Genomic DNA, 16,847 nt, shown 5'->3' with positions numbered 1-16,847 from the left:
GAATAGGTCATTGATCTTAGAATCCAGCGTCAGGAAGAATTCCCAGACACAGCTCAGGTGAAGGTGATAACCTTGGAGGGCCCAGGCCAATCAGCAAACCAAGCTAAACAAAGAATTCTTTTCTTAAGAGTGATTTGCTGTGTTGTCAACGTGGGTTACAAACATAGCTTTTTTAATGGCCTCTCGGTTTTTAATTGTGGAGGAAATAATTTTAACTTTTGTGGCCAATTCACCAAAAGTTTACTTTCCTCTCCATCCTGACATGGATGGAAAATGGCAGAAAGCTCTTGAAAGGGAGCCAGGGATTGGGTCCCCAGGGTGGAGCTGGGGTGGAGGGGTGGACAGGACCCGGAAGGCCAGACTTAGGGAGGAAATGGGCGCCTGACACAGGGTGGTAGTGTCAGAAAGGAAGTGGACAGAATTCTCCCCCTTTAGGGCCTTGGCTTGCTATGAGAGTAAATATTAATGATTTAAAAAGTGATTGAGGATGTTCAATTGTAAAGGGGAAAAAGGACCATTAAATACTCAAATCTTTTACATTTGAAATGTCAAATCTTTCTTTTTGGGTTTATAAATAACTCATAATAACCCACAACAAACCATATAAAAAGCCTTTTAGTTGCATTTCTCCTTTTTCATTTAAGTGTTTTGAAATGCTTCAGAGAATGTGCGATATCCTTATCAACATGATAAAATATGAAACTGTGATTGCCTGCAGCATTTTACAGACATGAATTCCATCTTCACTGATGAGGCTTGATAAGGCGCTGTTGTATAATACAGTGCATAATCTCAAACCACCAGAGTAAGGATTAATTTATTTTGAAAAAAAGAATGCTTGCTGACAACCTCTCCTCCAGCTGCCACGCTGGGTAAAAATATTGTACATTTGTTGTTTATAAATTTGGATAAAAGAGGAATGATGTTGACTTCAGATGGAATATCTTTAGACTTGTATCTGTGTAAGAGTTCTTCTTTTTCTAAGTAGATTTTCATACCTGAGGGTGAAAACAACTTACCTTTTAAACAGAGAAGAAGATTCCTAAGAGTCCACACAAATACCTATAGCGTGTCTGCAGCCGCCTGCGCTCTTGAGGCTTTGAAAATGTGCCGCCGTCACTTTTCCCTCCCCCCCCCCCCCCCCAACCTGAATTGGCTTTGCCTCAAGCCTGGAAAATCTTTTTCCCTTTGGCTCTGGTCATCTCAGCGGTGTTGTGTACTCCCCACTCCTTTCTCTGTGGTCCTAGGGAGAGGAAAGGTACGTTATATGCAGAACTATGCAGTCAGTCAGAGAACGGAGAGTTCTCTAAGAACTGTGACCACGGGGGGAAGGAAAAGTTCCCAGCCCAAGGCTCGTCTAACTGTGGATCCAAGCTGAGCAGGGAATCTAGAGAATTCTCAATAGCTTAGTGACACAAACCTTAAAGAAGACATTTTGGGTGGACTCTCAGAAGTTGCAGATGGATGTGAGGGAGGTGGGGTCCTGGGGAACCCTGTGACCTGCAACTACAGTGGTGTGGGAGGTGCGGGTCTGGGGGCAGCCTTGCATGAGGCCGGCCTGTGCTGCAGGCACCGGGCGTCAGCCAGCTCACCCTCGCCTTCTCTCCAGAAAGGCCCGCCCCGTCACTTCCACTCAGTGTTCCCCAACTCACAAGCCCAGCACCTCCCTCTTGACTGACATAAAAATATGTAGCGACAAGCTGTCTGCCACAGCAGAAATCTGATCAGACATTGATTTCTGCAATTGCCTCTATAGGCCAAGACATGAGGCAAATTTGTTTCTGAGTACTGTTATTGCTGATGCAGACCTGAGGCAGGAAGGGCCAGCGGCATGTGAAAGGCGGTAGCAAGATCCCGAATAGGAGCTCCAGTTAGAGATAATTGGAATACAGATTTGAATAGTGTGTGCTCCTCCACAGTTCATGTGTTTTCATTCTGGAGGATCCTATTTGGAGGGAAAGTCTGGCCTTCATTTCCCAGGGTTTAGAGTAGCTGGCTGTCAGGCCTGTGTGGATAAGGGTGGGCAAGTTCTTCTCTATGGAAATGAGGATTAAGCCCTGCTGAAGTTTCTACTTCATGGAGCCCGAGGTCTGGCTGGGGCACTGCACCGAGCTTCTCTACGGCTCCCTTCTTAAAAGATTTCTTCTTGAGTCACTTTATCTTTACCATCAAATCAAAGGCCGAGCTTCATGCCAGCTTGAGACTAGCCGCAGCCCTCCTTCAGTTTGCTGATTTATTGCCAAGTCTTTACTTGAGGGGACGGATTTGTTTTACATGCATTTAATCCCACTTTAACACATGCTTCATGGTGCTGCCAGAGTGGGCTTGGAAAATACGTTTTGCTAATGCAGCTTTGCTCTCCTGTTGTCATCTGGGTGTTTTAAATTGGGGAGTAGAATTAATATGTAGACGTGCACCCGTTGAACTGTGTTTCTCCTTTCAGGCTAATGGAGGCTGGCAGGACGCAACAACTCCATCTTCTGTGACTTCTCCTACAGAAGGCCCAGGAAGTGTGCACTCTGATACCTCTAACTAATCTCTGGCAACACTTTTCCCTGAGCTGACATGCCTTGATAAGTGCATTCAGAGCAATAGGAGGAAAAGGAAAGCGTTTTTGTAGCCCACCATCTACAGCTTTACTGTAAAACCTTGTCTTATTAGAGAACTTGGTAATCTGTTTTTTAAGGAATCATAATCATTTGTATTTATACTTAAAAACACACAATGTTAAAAAAGCACTTTATCCAATTAGGCCAAGATTTAACATTGTTGACAGTCCTATAGCTACTTTATCATAATTTATTGTCAATATTTTACATTAATGGTTTCACAGTTGCCAATTACTTGGCCTTAAGGGTAAAAAAAAGTACAATATATACTAAACCTCAATCGTTAAGGCAGATGCAAAGATTCACCTCACCTAAATTGAACTTCTTGCTGATTTCCATCGCAGACTTTGATTGTCTTTCTTTCATATTGCTAATGGAGTTGGAATAAAGGAGCTGTTTGGCTATCTCTGTTAATGATGGTTGTGTTTAAGAATCTTCCTCGTCACATTGTGTTGCGATCTCATGTGTTATAATTAGATCAGAGACTGGTAGCATCTTTTCTCTCTCTGAAAGCACCAGTGCCCAGAGTCTGCTTGGTAATTAAATTATGGACCCAGATTGTTCTGGGAGATGAAGGTACTTGCTGCTGATAGAGGTGAACACGAGATCCGTCTGGGTTTTACGGTGTGCGCTGGGTGCTGCACAGGCTTGTCAAGGTTTGCTACGTCCTCTGGGCATTGACAAAGGCCCTGCTCTTTGGAGTGTTGTATATAGTGTAGCAAAAGAGTATTTATACATCTCACCAATCAAAACACAGCTTTATTACCTCATGCGAACTCATACAAACCAATAGAATTTCAACATGTTCTGTAGCTTAGAGTGCTCACTTACTACCTCTGAACAATACTCACGCTGTAGTTTGTCTCTTTCTTATCTTTTTGCATCTTGTAATTAACTCTTTGTTTCCCTTCATAAAATGTAATGTACATTGTAATCTTTTAAAAGAAAAATCAGGGTTGCATTTGCAACTTTTAAAAAACCGAGAGTGGAAACATTGGGTCTTAAAACAGGATCAGTAAAACTGTTGTAAATACTGAGAAACATTTTGAATGTTCTTCATCTTGTTACTAATTCATGCAAAAAAAAAAAAAAAAGCGGCGACTAATTGTGATGCATTCAGATTTCAGTATTCAGTACTGTATATTTCACCCTGTGTAATGGGGCCCCCCCTCTCCTTTCTCTCTTTTTGTATTGTATGCGATTCTGAAACTGATTGAGTCATGAAAATAATTTGTGGCGGTGATTCTAATGTATTAAAAACGTTTCGTGTTCCTTTCTAACTGGATTACACCCTGGATTGAAAAAGTCTTCCTCGTGGTAGTTATATGTAGTTTCAAACATGAATAAACTTTTTGCTTTCATGATTAAATGTTGATGCCGTTTCTTACACCACCACGTGAGCCAGCCAGAACAGGCGAAGGAGGGAGCCTGCCCAGAGGCAGGCCCGGGCGCGAAGTGTGTGGCCTGTGAATAGCGATGTTGGGAGGAAAGAGCAGGCCCTGCGGACTGACGGCTCTCTGTGTGGGTTCCGGGCTCGCTGCTGCACCGCTGTCCTCCCAACCCTTGTGCTCTCCCCACGCCGCAAGGCAAATGTCCCCATTTTCATAGATTAGGAAACTACAGCTCATAAAAGTTAATAAGCAAATGCCATAAGGTAACACGACCTAGGTCTCTACCCTGGGGACTCCCACCCTCCTGACCTGATGATGCAGGTGGCACTTGTTAGGTAGAAAAACCTTTGTTGGCATTTTTATCACATTCACTTCTTACATTCATAACTTCTGTGAGATACCAGCTAAGAACAAGCAAAAATTTGTCTGAAAAGAGTGAGCCTCACAAGCCATTAAAAAAAAAAAATAGCACAAACCCATAACATCTCTTTAACATATCTTTTAAAAAACTCTAAACTTGAAAAATGTAAGACCAACTAGAAATACTTTAACTAGATTAAACATTGTTTTTGTATTATTTAAATGGTCAGAAATTCCATATATTTACACATACATCCGTTGCTAATACCTAAATCTTCATAATAAAAGAAGTCAATAACAGGTAATTGGCCTGTTTACTATATATCTCAAGGAAATTGACTCATAGGAAATCAGATTAATGTTAATCAGTTGCAGCAAATTGTCTATGATAAATATAACTCCTTTACTATTTCAGTTGGTAGAACCAGGCGAAACAAGGTCTAGGGCCACCACCCCCATTAATCTTGAGGCAGTTGTACTGTGAGAGTAAACTTTATAAAATAGATTGCCCTGCAAAGCTGTCCTCCCTCACACGGGCGCTCGGCCTGCCTGTAGGGATCTCTCCCAGGGCTAAGTAGTTATTTGCATGATTCAATTAGCTTATGGGTCAGCCCTTCTTATCTTTTACATAAAACAATCTCTATGCTGTGTGGTTTTGCAAAAATATCCTATGGAAACCTCACACGTGCGTGCATGCACACACACGTACATCTTTAAAGCCCAGAAGCACACTTCGCGACAACTGTGTCAGGGTTTGCGTCTCTCAGGCCACTCTGCTGAGAGAAGCATACACCAGCATTTGCTGGACCACCTTGACCAGCAACCCTTGAGGGAAATGGGAGTCTAAGGCCTTATTCTGGGGCGGCCTACCTAAAAATAGCAATTTCTTTCCTATGTGCTAGCGTAGGAGGTGCACATTTCCCTCTCTGGTGGGGGTGGGGAGCAGAAGCACCTCGCTTCGTAGATGAGGAAACGGGCATTGGGCCCCAAGGTTCTTATGTCATTCAAGTTGGGTGAAAGGTGTTGATTGGATAGGTTTTCACCAGGTGCCTCTTCTGAGTCAAGCAGTGGGTTAAGGGCTGGACCCAGACATGCATGAAATCAGGGCCCAGCCCATTACGGGCTAAGATCCAGCCCTCATTCAGAAGGCAAATGCTTTAGTGAGAGTATTGGAAAGGCTGGTGGGTTTCTGAACCCCAAGACTGGAGAAGAGAGGGTCCCACAACTCGTTCTCAAGGTCAAAACAACTAACAGCAGGAGACCACCTGAGACATCCAACCACAGGCTACGGGGCCTGTCCACACAGTTAAATGTGCAGGGCACAAGTGTGCTCATATGAGAATGCATGTAGTATGTTCACAAGCGTCTGGGACCCAAGTACCGGAGCAGCTCCTCGCATTGGACAGGTATCAGCCTTCCCCGTGGAGGTACACAAGCCATGTGGGAACCTCTGAGCAGAGTGGACCAGGCGGCCTTGCGAACGAGGTTAGAACATCTCTGCAGCCCTGAACCGAGCAGCGGCCTTGTGCCACTCCCCGACCGGAAGTGGGGGTGGGAGGCGCTGTGTGGAAAAGTGACGTGGGGATTCTCCCACATGGGGTGGTGTTTTAGGTGCAATATGTGTGTTGGGCCATGAGAAAGGGACCTTCACTGGGCTGACAACTACAGTTGACAGGGAGCATGTCTGTGGACCAACCCTTGGCCAGGCACTTTCTATACAGTGTCTCATTTAATGCCCATGGAGCCGCATGTGGTAGGTGCTATTATCACTTTCAGATGGGAACTCTGAGGCTCAGAGAGGTGGCACCACCTGAGCAGTCTCCCACAGAGCTGGAGTTCACCCTGTGAAGGCCCCACGTGACACCTCCCAGCAGCCACCTGTGGTGGGATGGAGAGAGAGGCTTCTGGGAACGTGAGCCATCCAGCCTCCAGTGTGAATCCCTTCTGAGATGAGGCGACCACTTCTGAGAGCTTGCCACGCCTGCCTAGGCCTCTGTTGCCTGGGCCACCTGCACGTGTATGTCCTGTGCTGTGTCCAGGACGTACTGGTTCTGTCTGTGTCCATGGGTCACAAGTTTGGGGATTAGAGACAGGAAGAGCCAAGCCTCGGGCTGGGCCTGGCACCGTGACGAATGGAGAGAGGCCGGGGAGAGCAGCAGTTGTGACACATGACACGTGCTCAGCATGGGGCCTGGGCACTCCTACATGCACTTTATTTGGGGCAGACTGCCGCCTGTGCCCTGTGGGTGCCTTTCCAAGTCCAAGTCCTGGCCTTGGGCCCCTTATCCCACTGTCCACACAGCCCACTCTGGACATGAGCAGATCTGACACCAGGCATGGATTTGAATCCTGGCCCTGCCTCCTACCAGCTGTGTGACCTTGGGTGAAGGACTCAGCCTCCCTGGGCTTGTTTCCTCACTCCCTCTTCTGGGAACATTCCGTATGTACCCTGTCTCCCTGGCGAATGCCTGTCCTTTAAGGCTGGGCCCAGGCCACTGTGTCCTTTGATGGAGTCAGGCCCTCCCTTTTCTCTGAGACAGCGAAAACCGGACTATGGACATTCAAGCAGAGACTTAAAGAAGGAGGAGGCTTAGGAGGAAGAGGAGTGAGTCGGGTGGGGGCGTGGGCACAGGGAAGGGTGGCCCAGCCAAAGGAAGGGCATGTGTAGAGACCAGAGGGCTTGATAGCGAGTGTTGGAGCTGCGGATGTTAGCTCTCCCAGCGTGGGCTCCCCAAACCCTCCCAGCAGCCTCAGGAGGAGGGTTCTGTCATTGTCTCTACTTCACAGATGAGAACACTGAAGCCACTTGGCCAAACACAAATACGAGTCTGGGTGTGTCTGAAGCCAAAATCCCCATTCTAAGCCCTTTGTGCCTGGCTGTCTTTTCTCTTTCTTATCATGCTGGGCAGTCTCAACATTTGTGAGCCTGAGGTGGGAACTGAGCAGAGAAGGGGACAGGCCAGCCCCTCTTTATCAGGCACATTGGCTCCTCTCCCTAACAGCTTGGGACCCAGGGACACGCTTGGGAAGGCCGCTGTGTGCACAGTCACTTTAGGCCAATGAATGGTCCGCAACTTGTCCCTGCTGGGCCTCGGGACCAGCCCCATGGACTCCAAGCCTCAGCCGTGATTACTCAGCTGTCACGGACTTAGCTGATGTGCACGGAGCCCACTTCCAGCTGGGCCCTGCCAGGCGCATTGCCGGGAGCCACACCTCACAGCCTAGTGGACACGGGCCCCATCCCAGAGGTGACCGCGGGTACCGGGGGGCTCACTGCAGCCCATGACTAGGGAAGCACCATGGCTTAGCTAGCACTCACGAAAGCAGGCTCCCGAGTGAGATGCCTGGGGGTGAGTCCGTCTCTGCTTCATACCTGTGTGTCCTTGGGCAAATCATGCAACCTTCTTCTGCCTCATTTTCCTTTACTGTCCAGCACCCGCCTCCTGGCATTATAGAGGTGGGGTGGGGGTGTCAAGCACGTTGGTATTGTTCAACTGCCTTGCGTGTAGTAAGGGCCCAGGTCGGCTGCTCTTATTACCTGTTAATCCCTGATTGGCCCTGAAGTGGCAACTTGTTCTCGAATTCCAGCTTGTGTCCCAGTTCACTCACTGTTGATAAAACCCAGGTATGCCTCGCAGATGACTCACCTCCTTCAAAGCAGCACGATGGATGTGAAGAGCTAGGACATTGGAGTCAGGTCCAGTTCTGCCACTTATTAGCTGTGTGTGACCTTGGGCATGTCCCCTCCTCTCTCTGTGGCCTCAGTTTCCTCATCTGTAAAATGGGAAAGTTGTTCCTCTCTTCCTCATGGGGACAGAAAGATTAAGTGAACGGCTGTGCATGTGGCGCCTGGCCCAGGGGATGGCTGGGTTCTCTTCTTACTGTTACTGTCTCCAGGGTCCCAGATCAGAATGGGACAGCCAGTCTCTGGCCCCTCTGGCTGGGATGATCACTTTTGGCCAGCAGAGGGGTCGCCAGGGGTGTCAGCAGCTGAGTGAGGGCCCTGGGAATGGCTCGGCCTCTGTGGTCCACCTGCTTGGCCTCAAGGCTGGACTGAGGCCTCGGCCTCACCTCTCACCACCATCTAAGGAGATAATAAAAGGCTGGTATTTTTTTCTTGGTAAAATTTCAGCAGAAAGTGTACGCATCATTAAATATGGAAATCCAGAATTTTATTAGCAATCTGCTAGATCTGAACTGACGCCAATTAAACAAAAAAGATATCATTTATAAAAAGGCAGAGTTCAACTTGTATTAAATATGAAATGCAATTTTCTCCTGGTTTTGATTTATTACTGGTGGTCCATTGTTCAAAGAAGCATGTTATATTTCAATAGAGAAATATTGTTTATTCATTAATATTTTAAAACGGGCTTATTGCTGTGCATGGCTCTCACCGAATGAAACTTATGATTTAAAACATGAATTAATAAACACATTTGAAAGTGTTAGGCGAGATCACAACCTCTCATTTTTCATTTTCCTGGAAGCATATTAAATTTTTATAATTCTGCATCTACAGTGTTTTCTTTTAAATAAAGATGCAGATTCCCGAATTACTCTGCTAATTTCAGGTAACCAGGAGAGAAAAGCAATATCGTGGGGACCTGTGTCAGGATCACAGAATCCCCGGGAAGATGCTCAGGTTTATTTTTGTAATATTCATAAATCAAAATAAATGAGCTTTGTGCGGGAGGCAGCCTCCACGGGCGTGAGGATGCCGGCTGGAGCGGACCCCTGCATTGGACTGTCTGTGTGTGCAGGTAGGTTTGGCGTGTCCTTGTGCACGGCACACACAGGTGTGATTATAAGCGTGTGTCCACTGAAGCACATGCATGTCAGCCTAGATGCGTGAGTGCGTGTAGCCTGAATGCATCTCAACTATTTGGTTCAGTGTTCGGTTATTTGTTGAGCACCTACTATGTGCCAGGCACTGTGCTGGTTACCGAGGGTGAGTTGGTTACAAAGTGATCTCCCTGCCCCTCTCCTCCCACACACCTGCCTGAGAGATCTCTCCATGGGGAGCTGGGGCAGTTGAGTTCCCTACAGTTCCTCCAATGCCAACAGCAATGCCTTCTACATGGTGAGCTCTTAGGAAATATTTGTTGATGGGCTGATAGACCCGAAGCTCAGGCAAGGAAGAGGTCTTTATGGGCTGGAGGTAGGGAGAGTTTCTGCAGAGATGAGTTGAATTAGGCTGGGAGAAAGGTACAGCCTGGATGGCGGGGAGGCACTGGGGACGTGGGGGCCCAGGTAAGGCAAAAGGGAGGGGAGCATTCTGAGGACAGAAAGTGACCCATCCAGCCTCCCTGCCAGCTCACTCCTTGCTCAGCCCTTGCTGAGCCCCACTCACAGCAGCCCCACTCTAGGGGACATACGCTGTCATTTTATAGGGGAGGGACAAATGAATCATGACATGCAGCCATAATTATAGTATCACGCAGAATGGTTTCGCTGCCCTAAAAAATACCCTTTGCTCCACCCATTCACCCTCCCTCTTCCCTAACCCTGTAACCACAGGTTCTTCCACTATCTCCAGAGTTTTGCTTTTTTCAGAAGGTCATATAGTTAAAATCATATAGTACGTAGCCTTTTCAGGTTGGTTCTTGCACTTAGAAATATGCATCGAGGTTCCTCCATGTCTTATCATGGCTCGATAGCTCGTTTCTTTTTAGTGCTGGCTCACATCCCATTGTCTGGATGGACCAGCTTATTTATCTATTCTCCTCCTGAAGGACATCTTGGCTGCCTCCAAGTTTCGTCAATTGTGAATAAAATTGCTATAAACATCTGCGTGCAGGATTTAGCGTGGACGTAAGTTTTCAACTCCTCTGGGGTAAATACCAAGGAGCGTGGTTGCTGGGTCCCATGGTAAGAGTGTGTTTAGTTTCGTAAGAAATGCCCAAACTGCCTTGCAGAGCGGCCGTGCCGTTTCGCATGCCCACCAGCAACGAAGCCGAGCTCCCGGTGCTCCTCACGCTCGCCGGCATTTGGTGTCCGTTGTCTGGATCCGGGCCCTTTTACAGGTAGGTAGCGGTCTGTCTCACTATTGTTTTAATTTGCAACTCGCCCATGACACATGATTTTGAACAGCTTTCCATTTGCTTGTTTGCCCTCTGTGTATCTTTGATGGGGTGTCTGTTCAGGTTTTTTGCCCATTTTTAAAATCAGGTTGTTCATTTTCTTATTGTCGAATTTTCTAAGTTTTTTTCTGTATGTTTTGGATAATGGTCCTTTATCAGATGTCTCTTGCAAACATTTTCTCCCTGTCTGTGCCTTGTCTTCTTATTCTTCTGATGCTGCCTTTCATAGAGAAGAACTTTATAATGAAGTTCGGCTTGTCAGTACTCGTTCCGTGGACCGTGCCTTTGGGGTCATACCCGCCACCCCCCACTCCCCCACCCCCCTGACCCCCGTCTCAAAAACCTATGGAGGCCTCTGCTCATGGGCTTCGGCTCTGGTACGTTGTCATTCTTTGTATTTGCCTCTGTCTCCAGTTTTGGGAGCAGTGATGCGCCCTGCGCCTTTACTTCTCTAGGAAGAGTTGTTGAGTCGTCAGTGTGTTCAGCTTCTACTTGCTGTTAGAATGAAATACCGCGCCAGACCAGTGTGGCAGTGCCTGCTGGCTTTCTCGCTTTCCATTACACCCCGCACACATACCTACGTGTGTCATCATTCCGTACAGGCGGTTTTCCTACTTTCCTTATTATTATTTTTTTTTTAAAGAAGTCCGTCCTGGAAGTATTTCCATTGTCTTCCTAGACATTTACCACATGTGGCCTTGGTGGGGGTGACTGGCACTCTGTGGCAGGGCTGTGTCCTCAGGTAACTGGTCCCCTACTGATGGAGCTGTGCCCTGACTGGAAACTGACCCCACAACATTCTGGGGCTCCCACCAACTGAGCCACACAGCCAGGGCCTCCGAAACATCCTTGAACATGAGTCACTGCAGACACGTCTGGTGAATTCTATAGGATAAGTTTGTAAAGTAGAGTTGCTCAGTTAGAGGGCACACACATTAAAAATTTTGAGGGAAACACCCAAATCTCCCCTAAAAGGCTGCCCTAGTCTGCAGAGGGTCTTTTTCAGGCAGCCTTGCCATTTAGGCCGGGGGGGTTGGGGCAGATGTGGGGTTGTCACAGCCGGGAGCCCCCAGCCAGGCCCCTGGGCTCAGCTCAGAGCATTGCCCACCACGGGTCGCCTTCACCCCAAATTGTCGACCATGTTGTGCTGAGCCCTCCCAGGCCTCAACCTGACCTGCGTGGGAGTGTCTGGATGTTGATTTGCTAGAAAACCCTCCTCTAACATTAATAAGAAGAGAAATACCATATTTTGCCATGTATAACGTGCACCTTTTTGCCCAAATTTTGAGGGAAAAGTAAGGATGTTCATTCCACATGGGCATAATGATTACGTACCATGGGCATGATAATGGGCATAATGATCCCGTGTATAATGTGCACAAAACCATGGGTGCGTGTTTTACATGGCAAAATAGCCGCCAGTGACTAGTAATCATTTCTTAAGGCAGGTCCTGGGCTAAGTCCTTTGTGAATGCCGTCTCCTTTGGACTCGTTAGCCCCGTTTTGCAGATGAGAAAGCCATGCTCAGAGAAGAGGAGCCCCTTGCCTGAGCTCCCAGAGCCGGGACCACCATCACGTTTTCTCCGGACCTCGGTTGTGGCCAGGGGCACAGGATCCCGACCTCGGCTCCCCGTAGTGTGGTGAGGCCCAGGGGAGCGAGAGGAAGTCTTTGGAACTTGAGCTGCCTGTGAACGGATCCGTGGTCAGTGTCAGAGGCTGGCCAGGCCAGTGCCCACGCTCCGCCTGGGGTTTTCTGCCTTCGCCTACAGGCGCCCAGGGTAGCAGTCCAGGGCTGCGTGGCGGCTCAGTGAACGCTGACTGTGGGGAGGGGGTCTCTAACGCAGGCTCACGGGGGTCGTCTCAGGAAGCCTGGCTACCCCTCACATCACTGCAGCCTGCGATGGGTGTGCCAGGCCTGGCGGTGGCAGAGGGATAGATAGCAGCTTGGCCTTTGGTGACCAGCACCCACACCGTAATCTGGGCACCTTCCCCAGGCTGAGCCTGAGCTTCCCCGTCTGTAAAATGGGGATGGTCCCTCACAGGGGACAGTGTGTGAGGACTGGATGAGTTCTTGCTCGTGCACTGCTGAGACCTAGGGTCATGCATACAGTAGGTGCTCATGAATCAGCACTCCTGGTTCAGAGTGGCCAGGGCGCCCAATCCAGACACCTCCTTTGAGGGAGCATTTGTTACTATGGTAGCAACTGCTGGTCAGGGTCCTCAGGCTGCACATGCCCACCCCCCAAATTCCCTCCTCTCCCTGCCGCCCCCTCACTCCACCTGCCAGGCCCACCTGCAGCAGTTGCTTAATTCGCACATAGGAACCAAATTGGTTTGGAAGCATTCAGCGACGAATACGAGCTAGAATAGGGACCCCCAGAAGTGGTCTCCCAGCCTCCCGCGGGCCCCCAAAACAGAATAGGTGTCTGATACCCTCGCAGTACCTGGCACCCTGCCCCGCGAGGAGCGAGCCCTCTACTAAGCCCACAAGTGTGCTGTGTTGTGTGCACATCCCGGCGGCCACTGTGTCCTGTGTGTGTTTCTGAGCAGTGTCACTTGGGCTCGTTGTGCTGGGTGCGTGTGCGGGGGCAGCCGCCTGTCCACTGGTGTTTTGCCTGGGTGTGGCTCTGTGTGGCACAGCCCACCCAGGAGCAGCTGGTAAACCGTTGGTGAGCCCTTGGTCTGCCCTGGCTGGCTCCCCCTGGTCCGATCTCCACTGCTGGACAGTGGTCCGTCCCTTAGTCGCCCTGCCTCTGTCATTTCACTTCCCTGCCTGAGCTTCCCGTCCTGCCTCACCACTGCCCTTGAACCCTCGCCGGCAGCAGAGGGAAAATCAGGGTGCTCCACTACGTGTCTCCCTGAGTCTATGGAAAACTAGCCTTCCAGCCTTGGGAACTTACAGAAATGTGGTTTCAATGTTCCCTTTAAATTGTGGATCAAGAAAAAAGTGAGGCCAACACGTATTTTTTTTCTCCATCAGGGTGTCATTTACTTTGGAGACCGGGGCTGGGACGGTTATTAGGAGGTCACTTCCAAACTGAACTTGTGTGTTCCCATCAGGGTGGGAGTGGGGCAGCTGGGCATGAAGGGGCTGTGGAAGAAATGGGCCCTCGTACTGGGGAAACCGAGGCCCAGAGAGACCAAGGTCATGGGTCAGTAAAGGGTGCATTGAGGGCATTTTGCCCTTCCTTTTGAGACACACTGTCCCCACTCCATAGATGGCAGACCGACTGGGCTCCATACTGAGCCCCACAGAAAAGCCACCCCGCCTTGGTGACCAGGAGCCTCTGCGCGAGGCCTGAGACATGGCTGCCAGCCTGAAGAAACTACAAGAGCAAGAGAAACAACAGAAAGAGGAGTTTCATAAAAGGGTGGAGAAAGAGGAGTCAGATTTCCTCCAAGACAGGGGCAGATCAAGAAAAACGAGGAGCAAGCTAGAGGAACATATTACATGACGTGGTGGAAGCCGCTGGCCTGACATCCTTCTCCTTCGGGGAAGACGATGAATGTCGCTTTGTCGTGATCTTCAAAAAGGAGTTTGCACCCTCAAACGAAGAACTGGACCTCTGTCAGCATGGAGGGGAGTGGGACCCCCGAAGGCTGAGGGGAAATATGCTGAAGGAGCTGGCTTGGCGGCAGGAGGCGGAGGAAGCTCGGGGAGGGACCTGGTTGGTGAACCCCAGCGGCCACTATGAGGACGAGTACAGCCACCTCAGCAGCAAGGGGGCAGCCAAGGATGTGGCCCAGATGCTATGGGCCAACAGGACCTATGGCCATGTGCCTGTGGCCTACAAGAGGGACACACGCTCCACTGAACAGGCTGCGAATGAGATCTGAGCGAAGAAGCGTCTGTGGCAGAGACAGGAAGAGATGCCACCTACTTCCTAGGCACCCCGGCTCCCTGGGCCAGGGCAGGGGGAAGAGAGGGACGAGGCTGCTGCTGTTAGAACCCGTTCTGGAGCCCCACCTCTGGGCCACCTCCTGAGGGCCATCATTAGGCTGGAGGAGGCAAGCGTTTCATTTGTCACTGTGGGAGCTTAGATGTGTATGTGGGCGGGGGGAGTGTGCAAGAGTGTGAATGCACAGGTGGGCGTGTAACCTGTATTATGCTGTTCTCCTTTAAACTTTCTTCCCCATGGAGATGGAGTTACTTCACATTCAATAAACACTGTTTGACCCCTACCTGACCGCCCCCCCCCACACACAAAAAAGAGCGCATTGAGGATCTGAACCCAATGCAGGACGAAACCTGTGACCATGGCCTCCCCACACACCCAGCCCAGGACACACCGGTAATCCCGGTGCTAGCAGCAGGTACGTGTTCCCGGGGGCTCCGCACACATGGACACTGAGCTCGTCCCGTGGGAGAGTGGCTTAAATCCTCCAGGGATCAGGGAATCCATTGTTGCCATTTAATGGATCAGGAAACAGTCTCAGAGCTGCTATGTGGCTGATCCATCCTGCCCACGCCTGGGTTGCAGGGGTGGGAGAGCAGAGCCCTGGAGCCCCATCAAGTGGTGGGTGAACCTTGCACCCCAGTGATGCCCACCCCATGGGCCCTTCCTTCCTCCCTGCCCAGGTAGGAGGGTAGTTCCAGAACCAGGCTCTGAGCCCAGTGGGGGAAGCTAGAGGGAGAAGGTTCTCTGGGATCGAACCAGGGGTGGGGTTCGGGGTTTCGGGTCTGGCTCTGTCCTGCAGGTAGCTCCCCGAGTGGCCTCAAGCAGTCCACAGCCCTCTCCAGGCCTCAGGGGGAGCTGAGTGGGAAGAAGGCTTTACCCTCGAGGGCTGCGGGAGCCACAGAGAGTGCAAGCAGGAGAGTGGCTTGGACGGATGTGGGGAGGACGGACCAGAGGAGGTGGGAACAGAGGCTGGGAGACCTTGTTGGTCCGGGAGAGAAACAGTGAGTTCTGAAGTAGGCAGTGGTGGCAAAGAGGAAGGAGGGGCGATGTGTGGCGGGGATACAGGGCTTGGCCGCATGTGAGAACTTCCTGGCAGTTCTGATTTGGTGGGTCTGAGGTGCAGCCTGGGCACTGCCCTGGCCACTCCAGCACTGAGCCCAGGTGAAAGCCACAGGCATACGGGTTGTGTCCAGGGGGGCTGGGGGTGTGAGCTGGCTGTGGTGATAGCCTTACATGGGGCTGGGCGGGAACCCATGGGGATGGACCCTAGGTCTGGGGGGTGGGTCCAGCCATGCTGCTCTCTGCCTCCTGCCCAGGCCAGGACAGTTTTGAGAACTTGGGGGCAGAGGGAGGCTTTGGTGGGGATGGAGGTGAATAGGACTGACAGGCAAGGTGACACCTCAGGCAGAAGTGTCCCTGGAAGACAGGGAAGTAGTGTGTGGGCTCCAAAGCGCATGTGGCTTGTGTGGCCACTGCCCTGGGCAAGGAGGGGCTGGTCCAGGCTTTTTGGTGGTGTGAGGGGCCTGCTACAGAGTTGAGGCCTGAACCAGCCCCAAGGGAGCTGAAAGGTGACCCATGCGGCTGGAAGAACCAGCTGGGGAAGCTTGGGACAGAGAGAGGGTAAGTGGGACAGAGAAGCCCAGAGCTGTCCGCTGCCCTGGGCTGCGTCCCTCCGGACCATCCCCATCCAAACCCAAATCAGCAGGAGCAGCTTTCCAGGCCTATGTGGGGGAGGGGAGGGGCAGCCCCTCTGTGAAGTGGGACTGATACGTCTCCCCAGAGCAGGTCCTGCAGCTGATCCCCCCATAGTCTCACATGCTGTAGAGGGTTTGCTGGGAGACAATATCAAGTGTGCAGAATGTTGGAGAGAACGAACATCTCTCTGCGGGCTGGCCTCTGGCTGGAGGGGAGGCTGGGTCTTCATCGGCGGGAGTTTTCACCCAGAGCCCACAGACTTTCTCGATTTCAGATTTACAAATTGAAAATCATTAATAATTCTAACCAGGCGGTGATAAATCTGAGATCTCTCTCGATGAACCCAGACAGCATTTCATAAATCAAAAAGATTACTTAGAAATTTTTTAAAATCTGACGTCAAAATGTCACGGTTACTAATGGTTTCGGTAGATCTCGTGCGGTGATATATCATTTATCTGCGCTACATCTCAGATGTGACACGGGGGGCAGCGATGGGATGTCTTTTAATATCGTGAATACATTTTGGCCCATAATAAAGGTATTAACAACTTCTTGGTGAGATTTCTTCCGGAGCCAGGGGTCTGATTTAATGCCATTGTGCCGGTGGCCCCATCCCCTCACTCCCCAAACTTTTCGAGGCAGAGGCTGGTGAGGCCCTGGAAAATTCTCAGGAGGCTGAGAGAGGGAGCGGCCCCCAGCCCGATGGGAGACAGTCTGAGTCGCTCAAATCCAGCTCCTGAGCACAGATGTGAGACTCTCAGACACCCTCAGCCCCCTGAAAACGGTGAGGAATAATCTAATGAGAAG

The 16,847-nt window shown here is 50.3% G+C and overlaps 1 protein-coding gene and 1 pseudogene across 1 annotated transcript in view; both read left to right on the top strand.

Annotated features, from left to right (window-relative positions):
* Positions 1 to 3,978, top strand: part of PBX3 (PBX homeobox 3) — a 49,371-nt gene extending 45,393 nt beyond the window's left edge. The window contains exon 7 of the mRNA XM_024562000.4: positions 2,444 to 3,978. Coding sequence (XP_024417768.3) covers positions 2,444 to 2,536 — 93 coding nt within the window. The 3' untranslated portion in view covers positions 2,537 to 3,978. The remainder of the gene's footprint in view (positions 1 to 2,443) is intronic.
* A 9,683-nt stretch (positions 3,979 to 13,661) lies between these two features.
* LOC112306614 (sperm-associated antigen 7 pseudogene) lies at positions 13,662 to 14,331 on the top strand (annotated as a pseudogene).
* Positions 14,332 to 16,847: the final 2,516 nt, after the last annotated feature.

Source organism: Desmodus rotundus, chromosome 1, assembly GCF_022682495.2.
Source record: "Desmodus rotundus isolate HL8 chromosome 1, HLdesRot8A.1, whole genome shotgun sequence".
Taxonomy (NCBI): Eukaryota; Metazoa; Chordata; class Mammalia; order Chiroptera; family Phyllostomidae; genus Desmodus; species Desmodus rotundus.
Note: the sequence above shows the minus strand (reverse complement) of the source record. Positions and strands in the feature narration are given on the sequence as shown.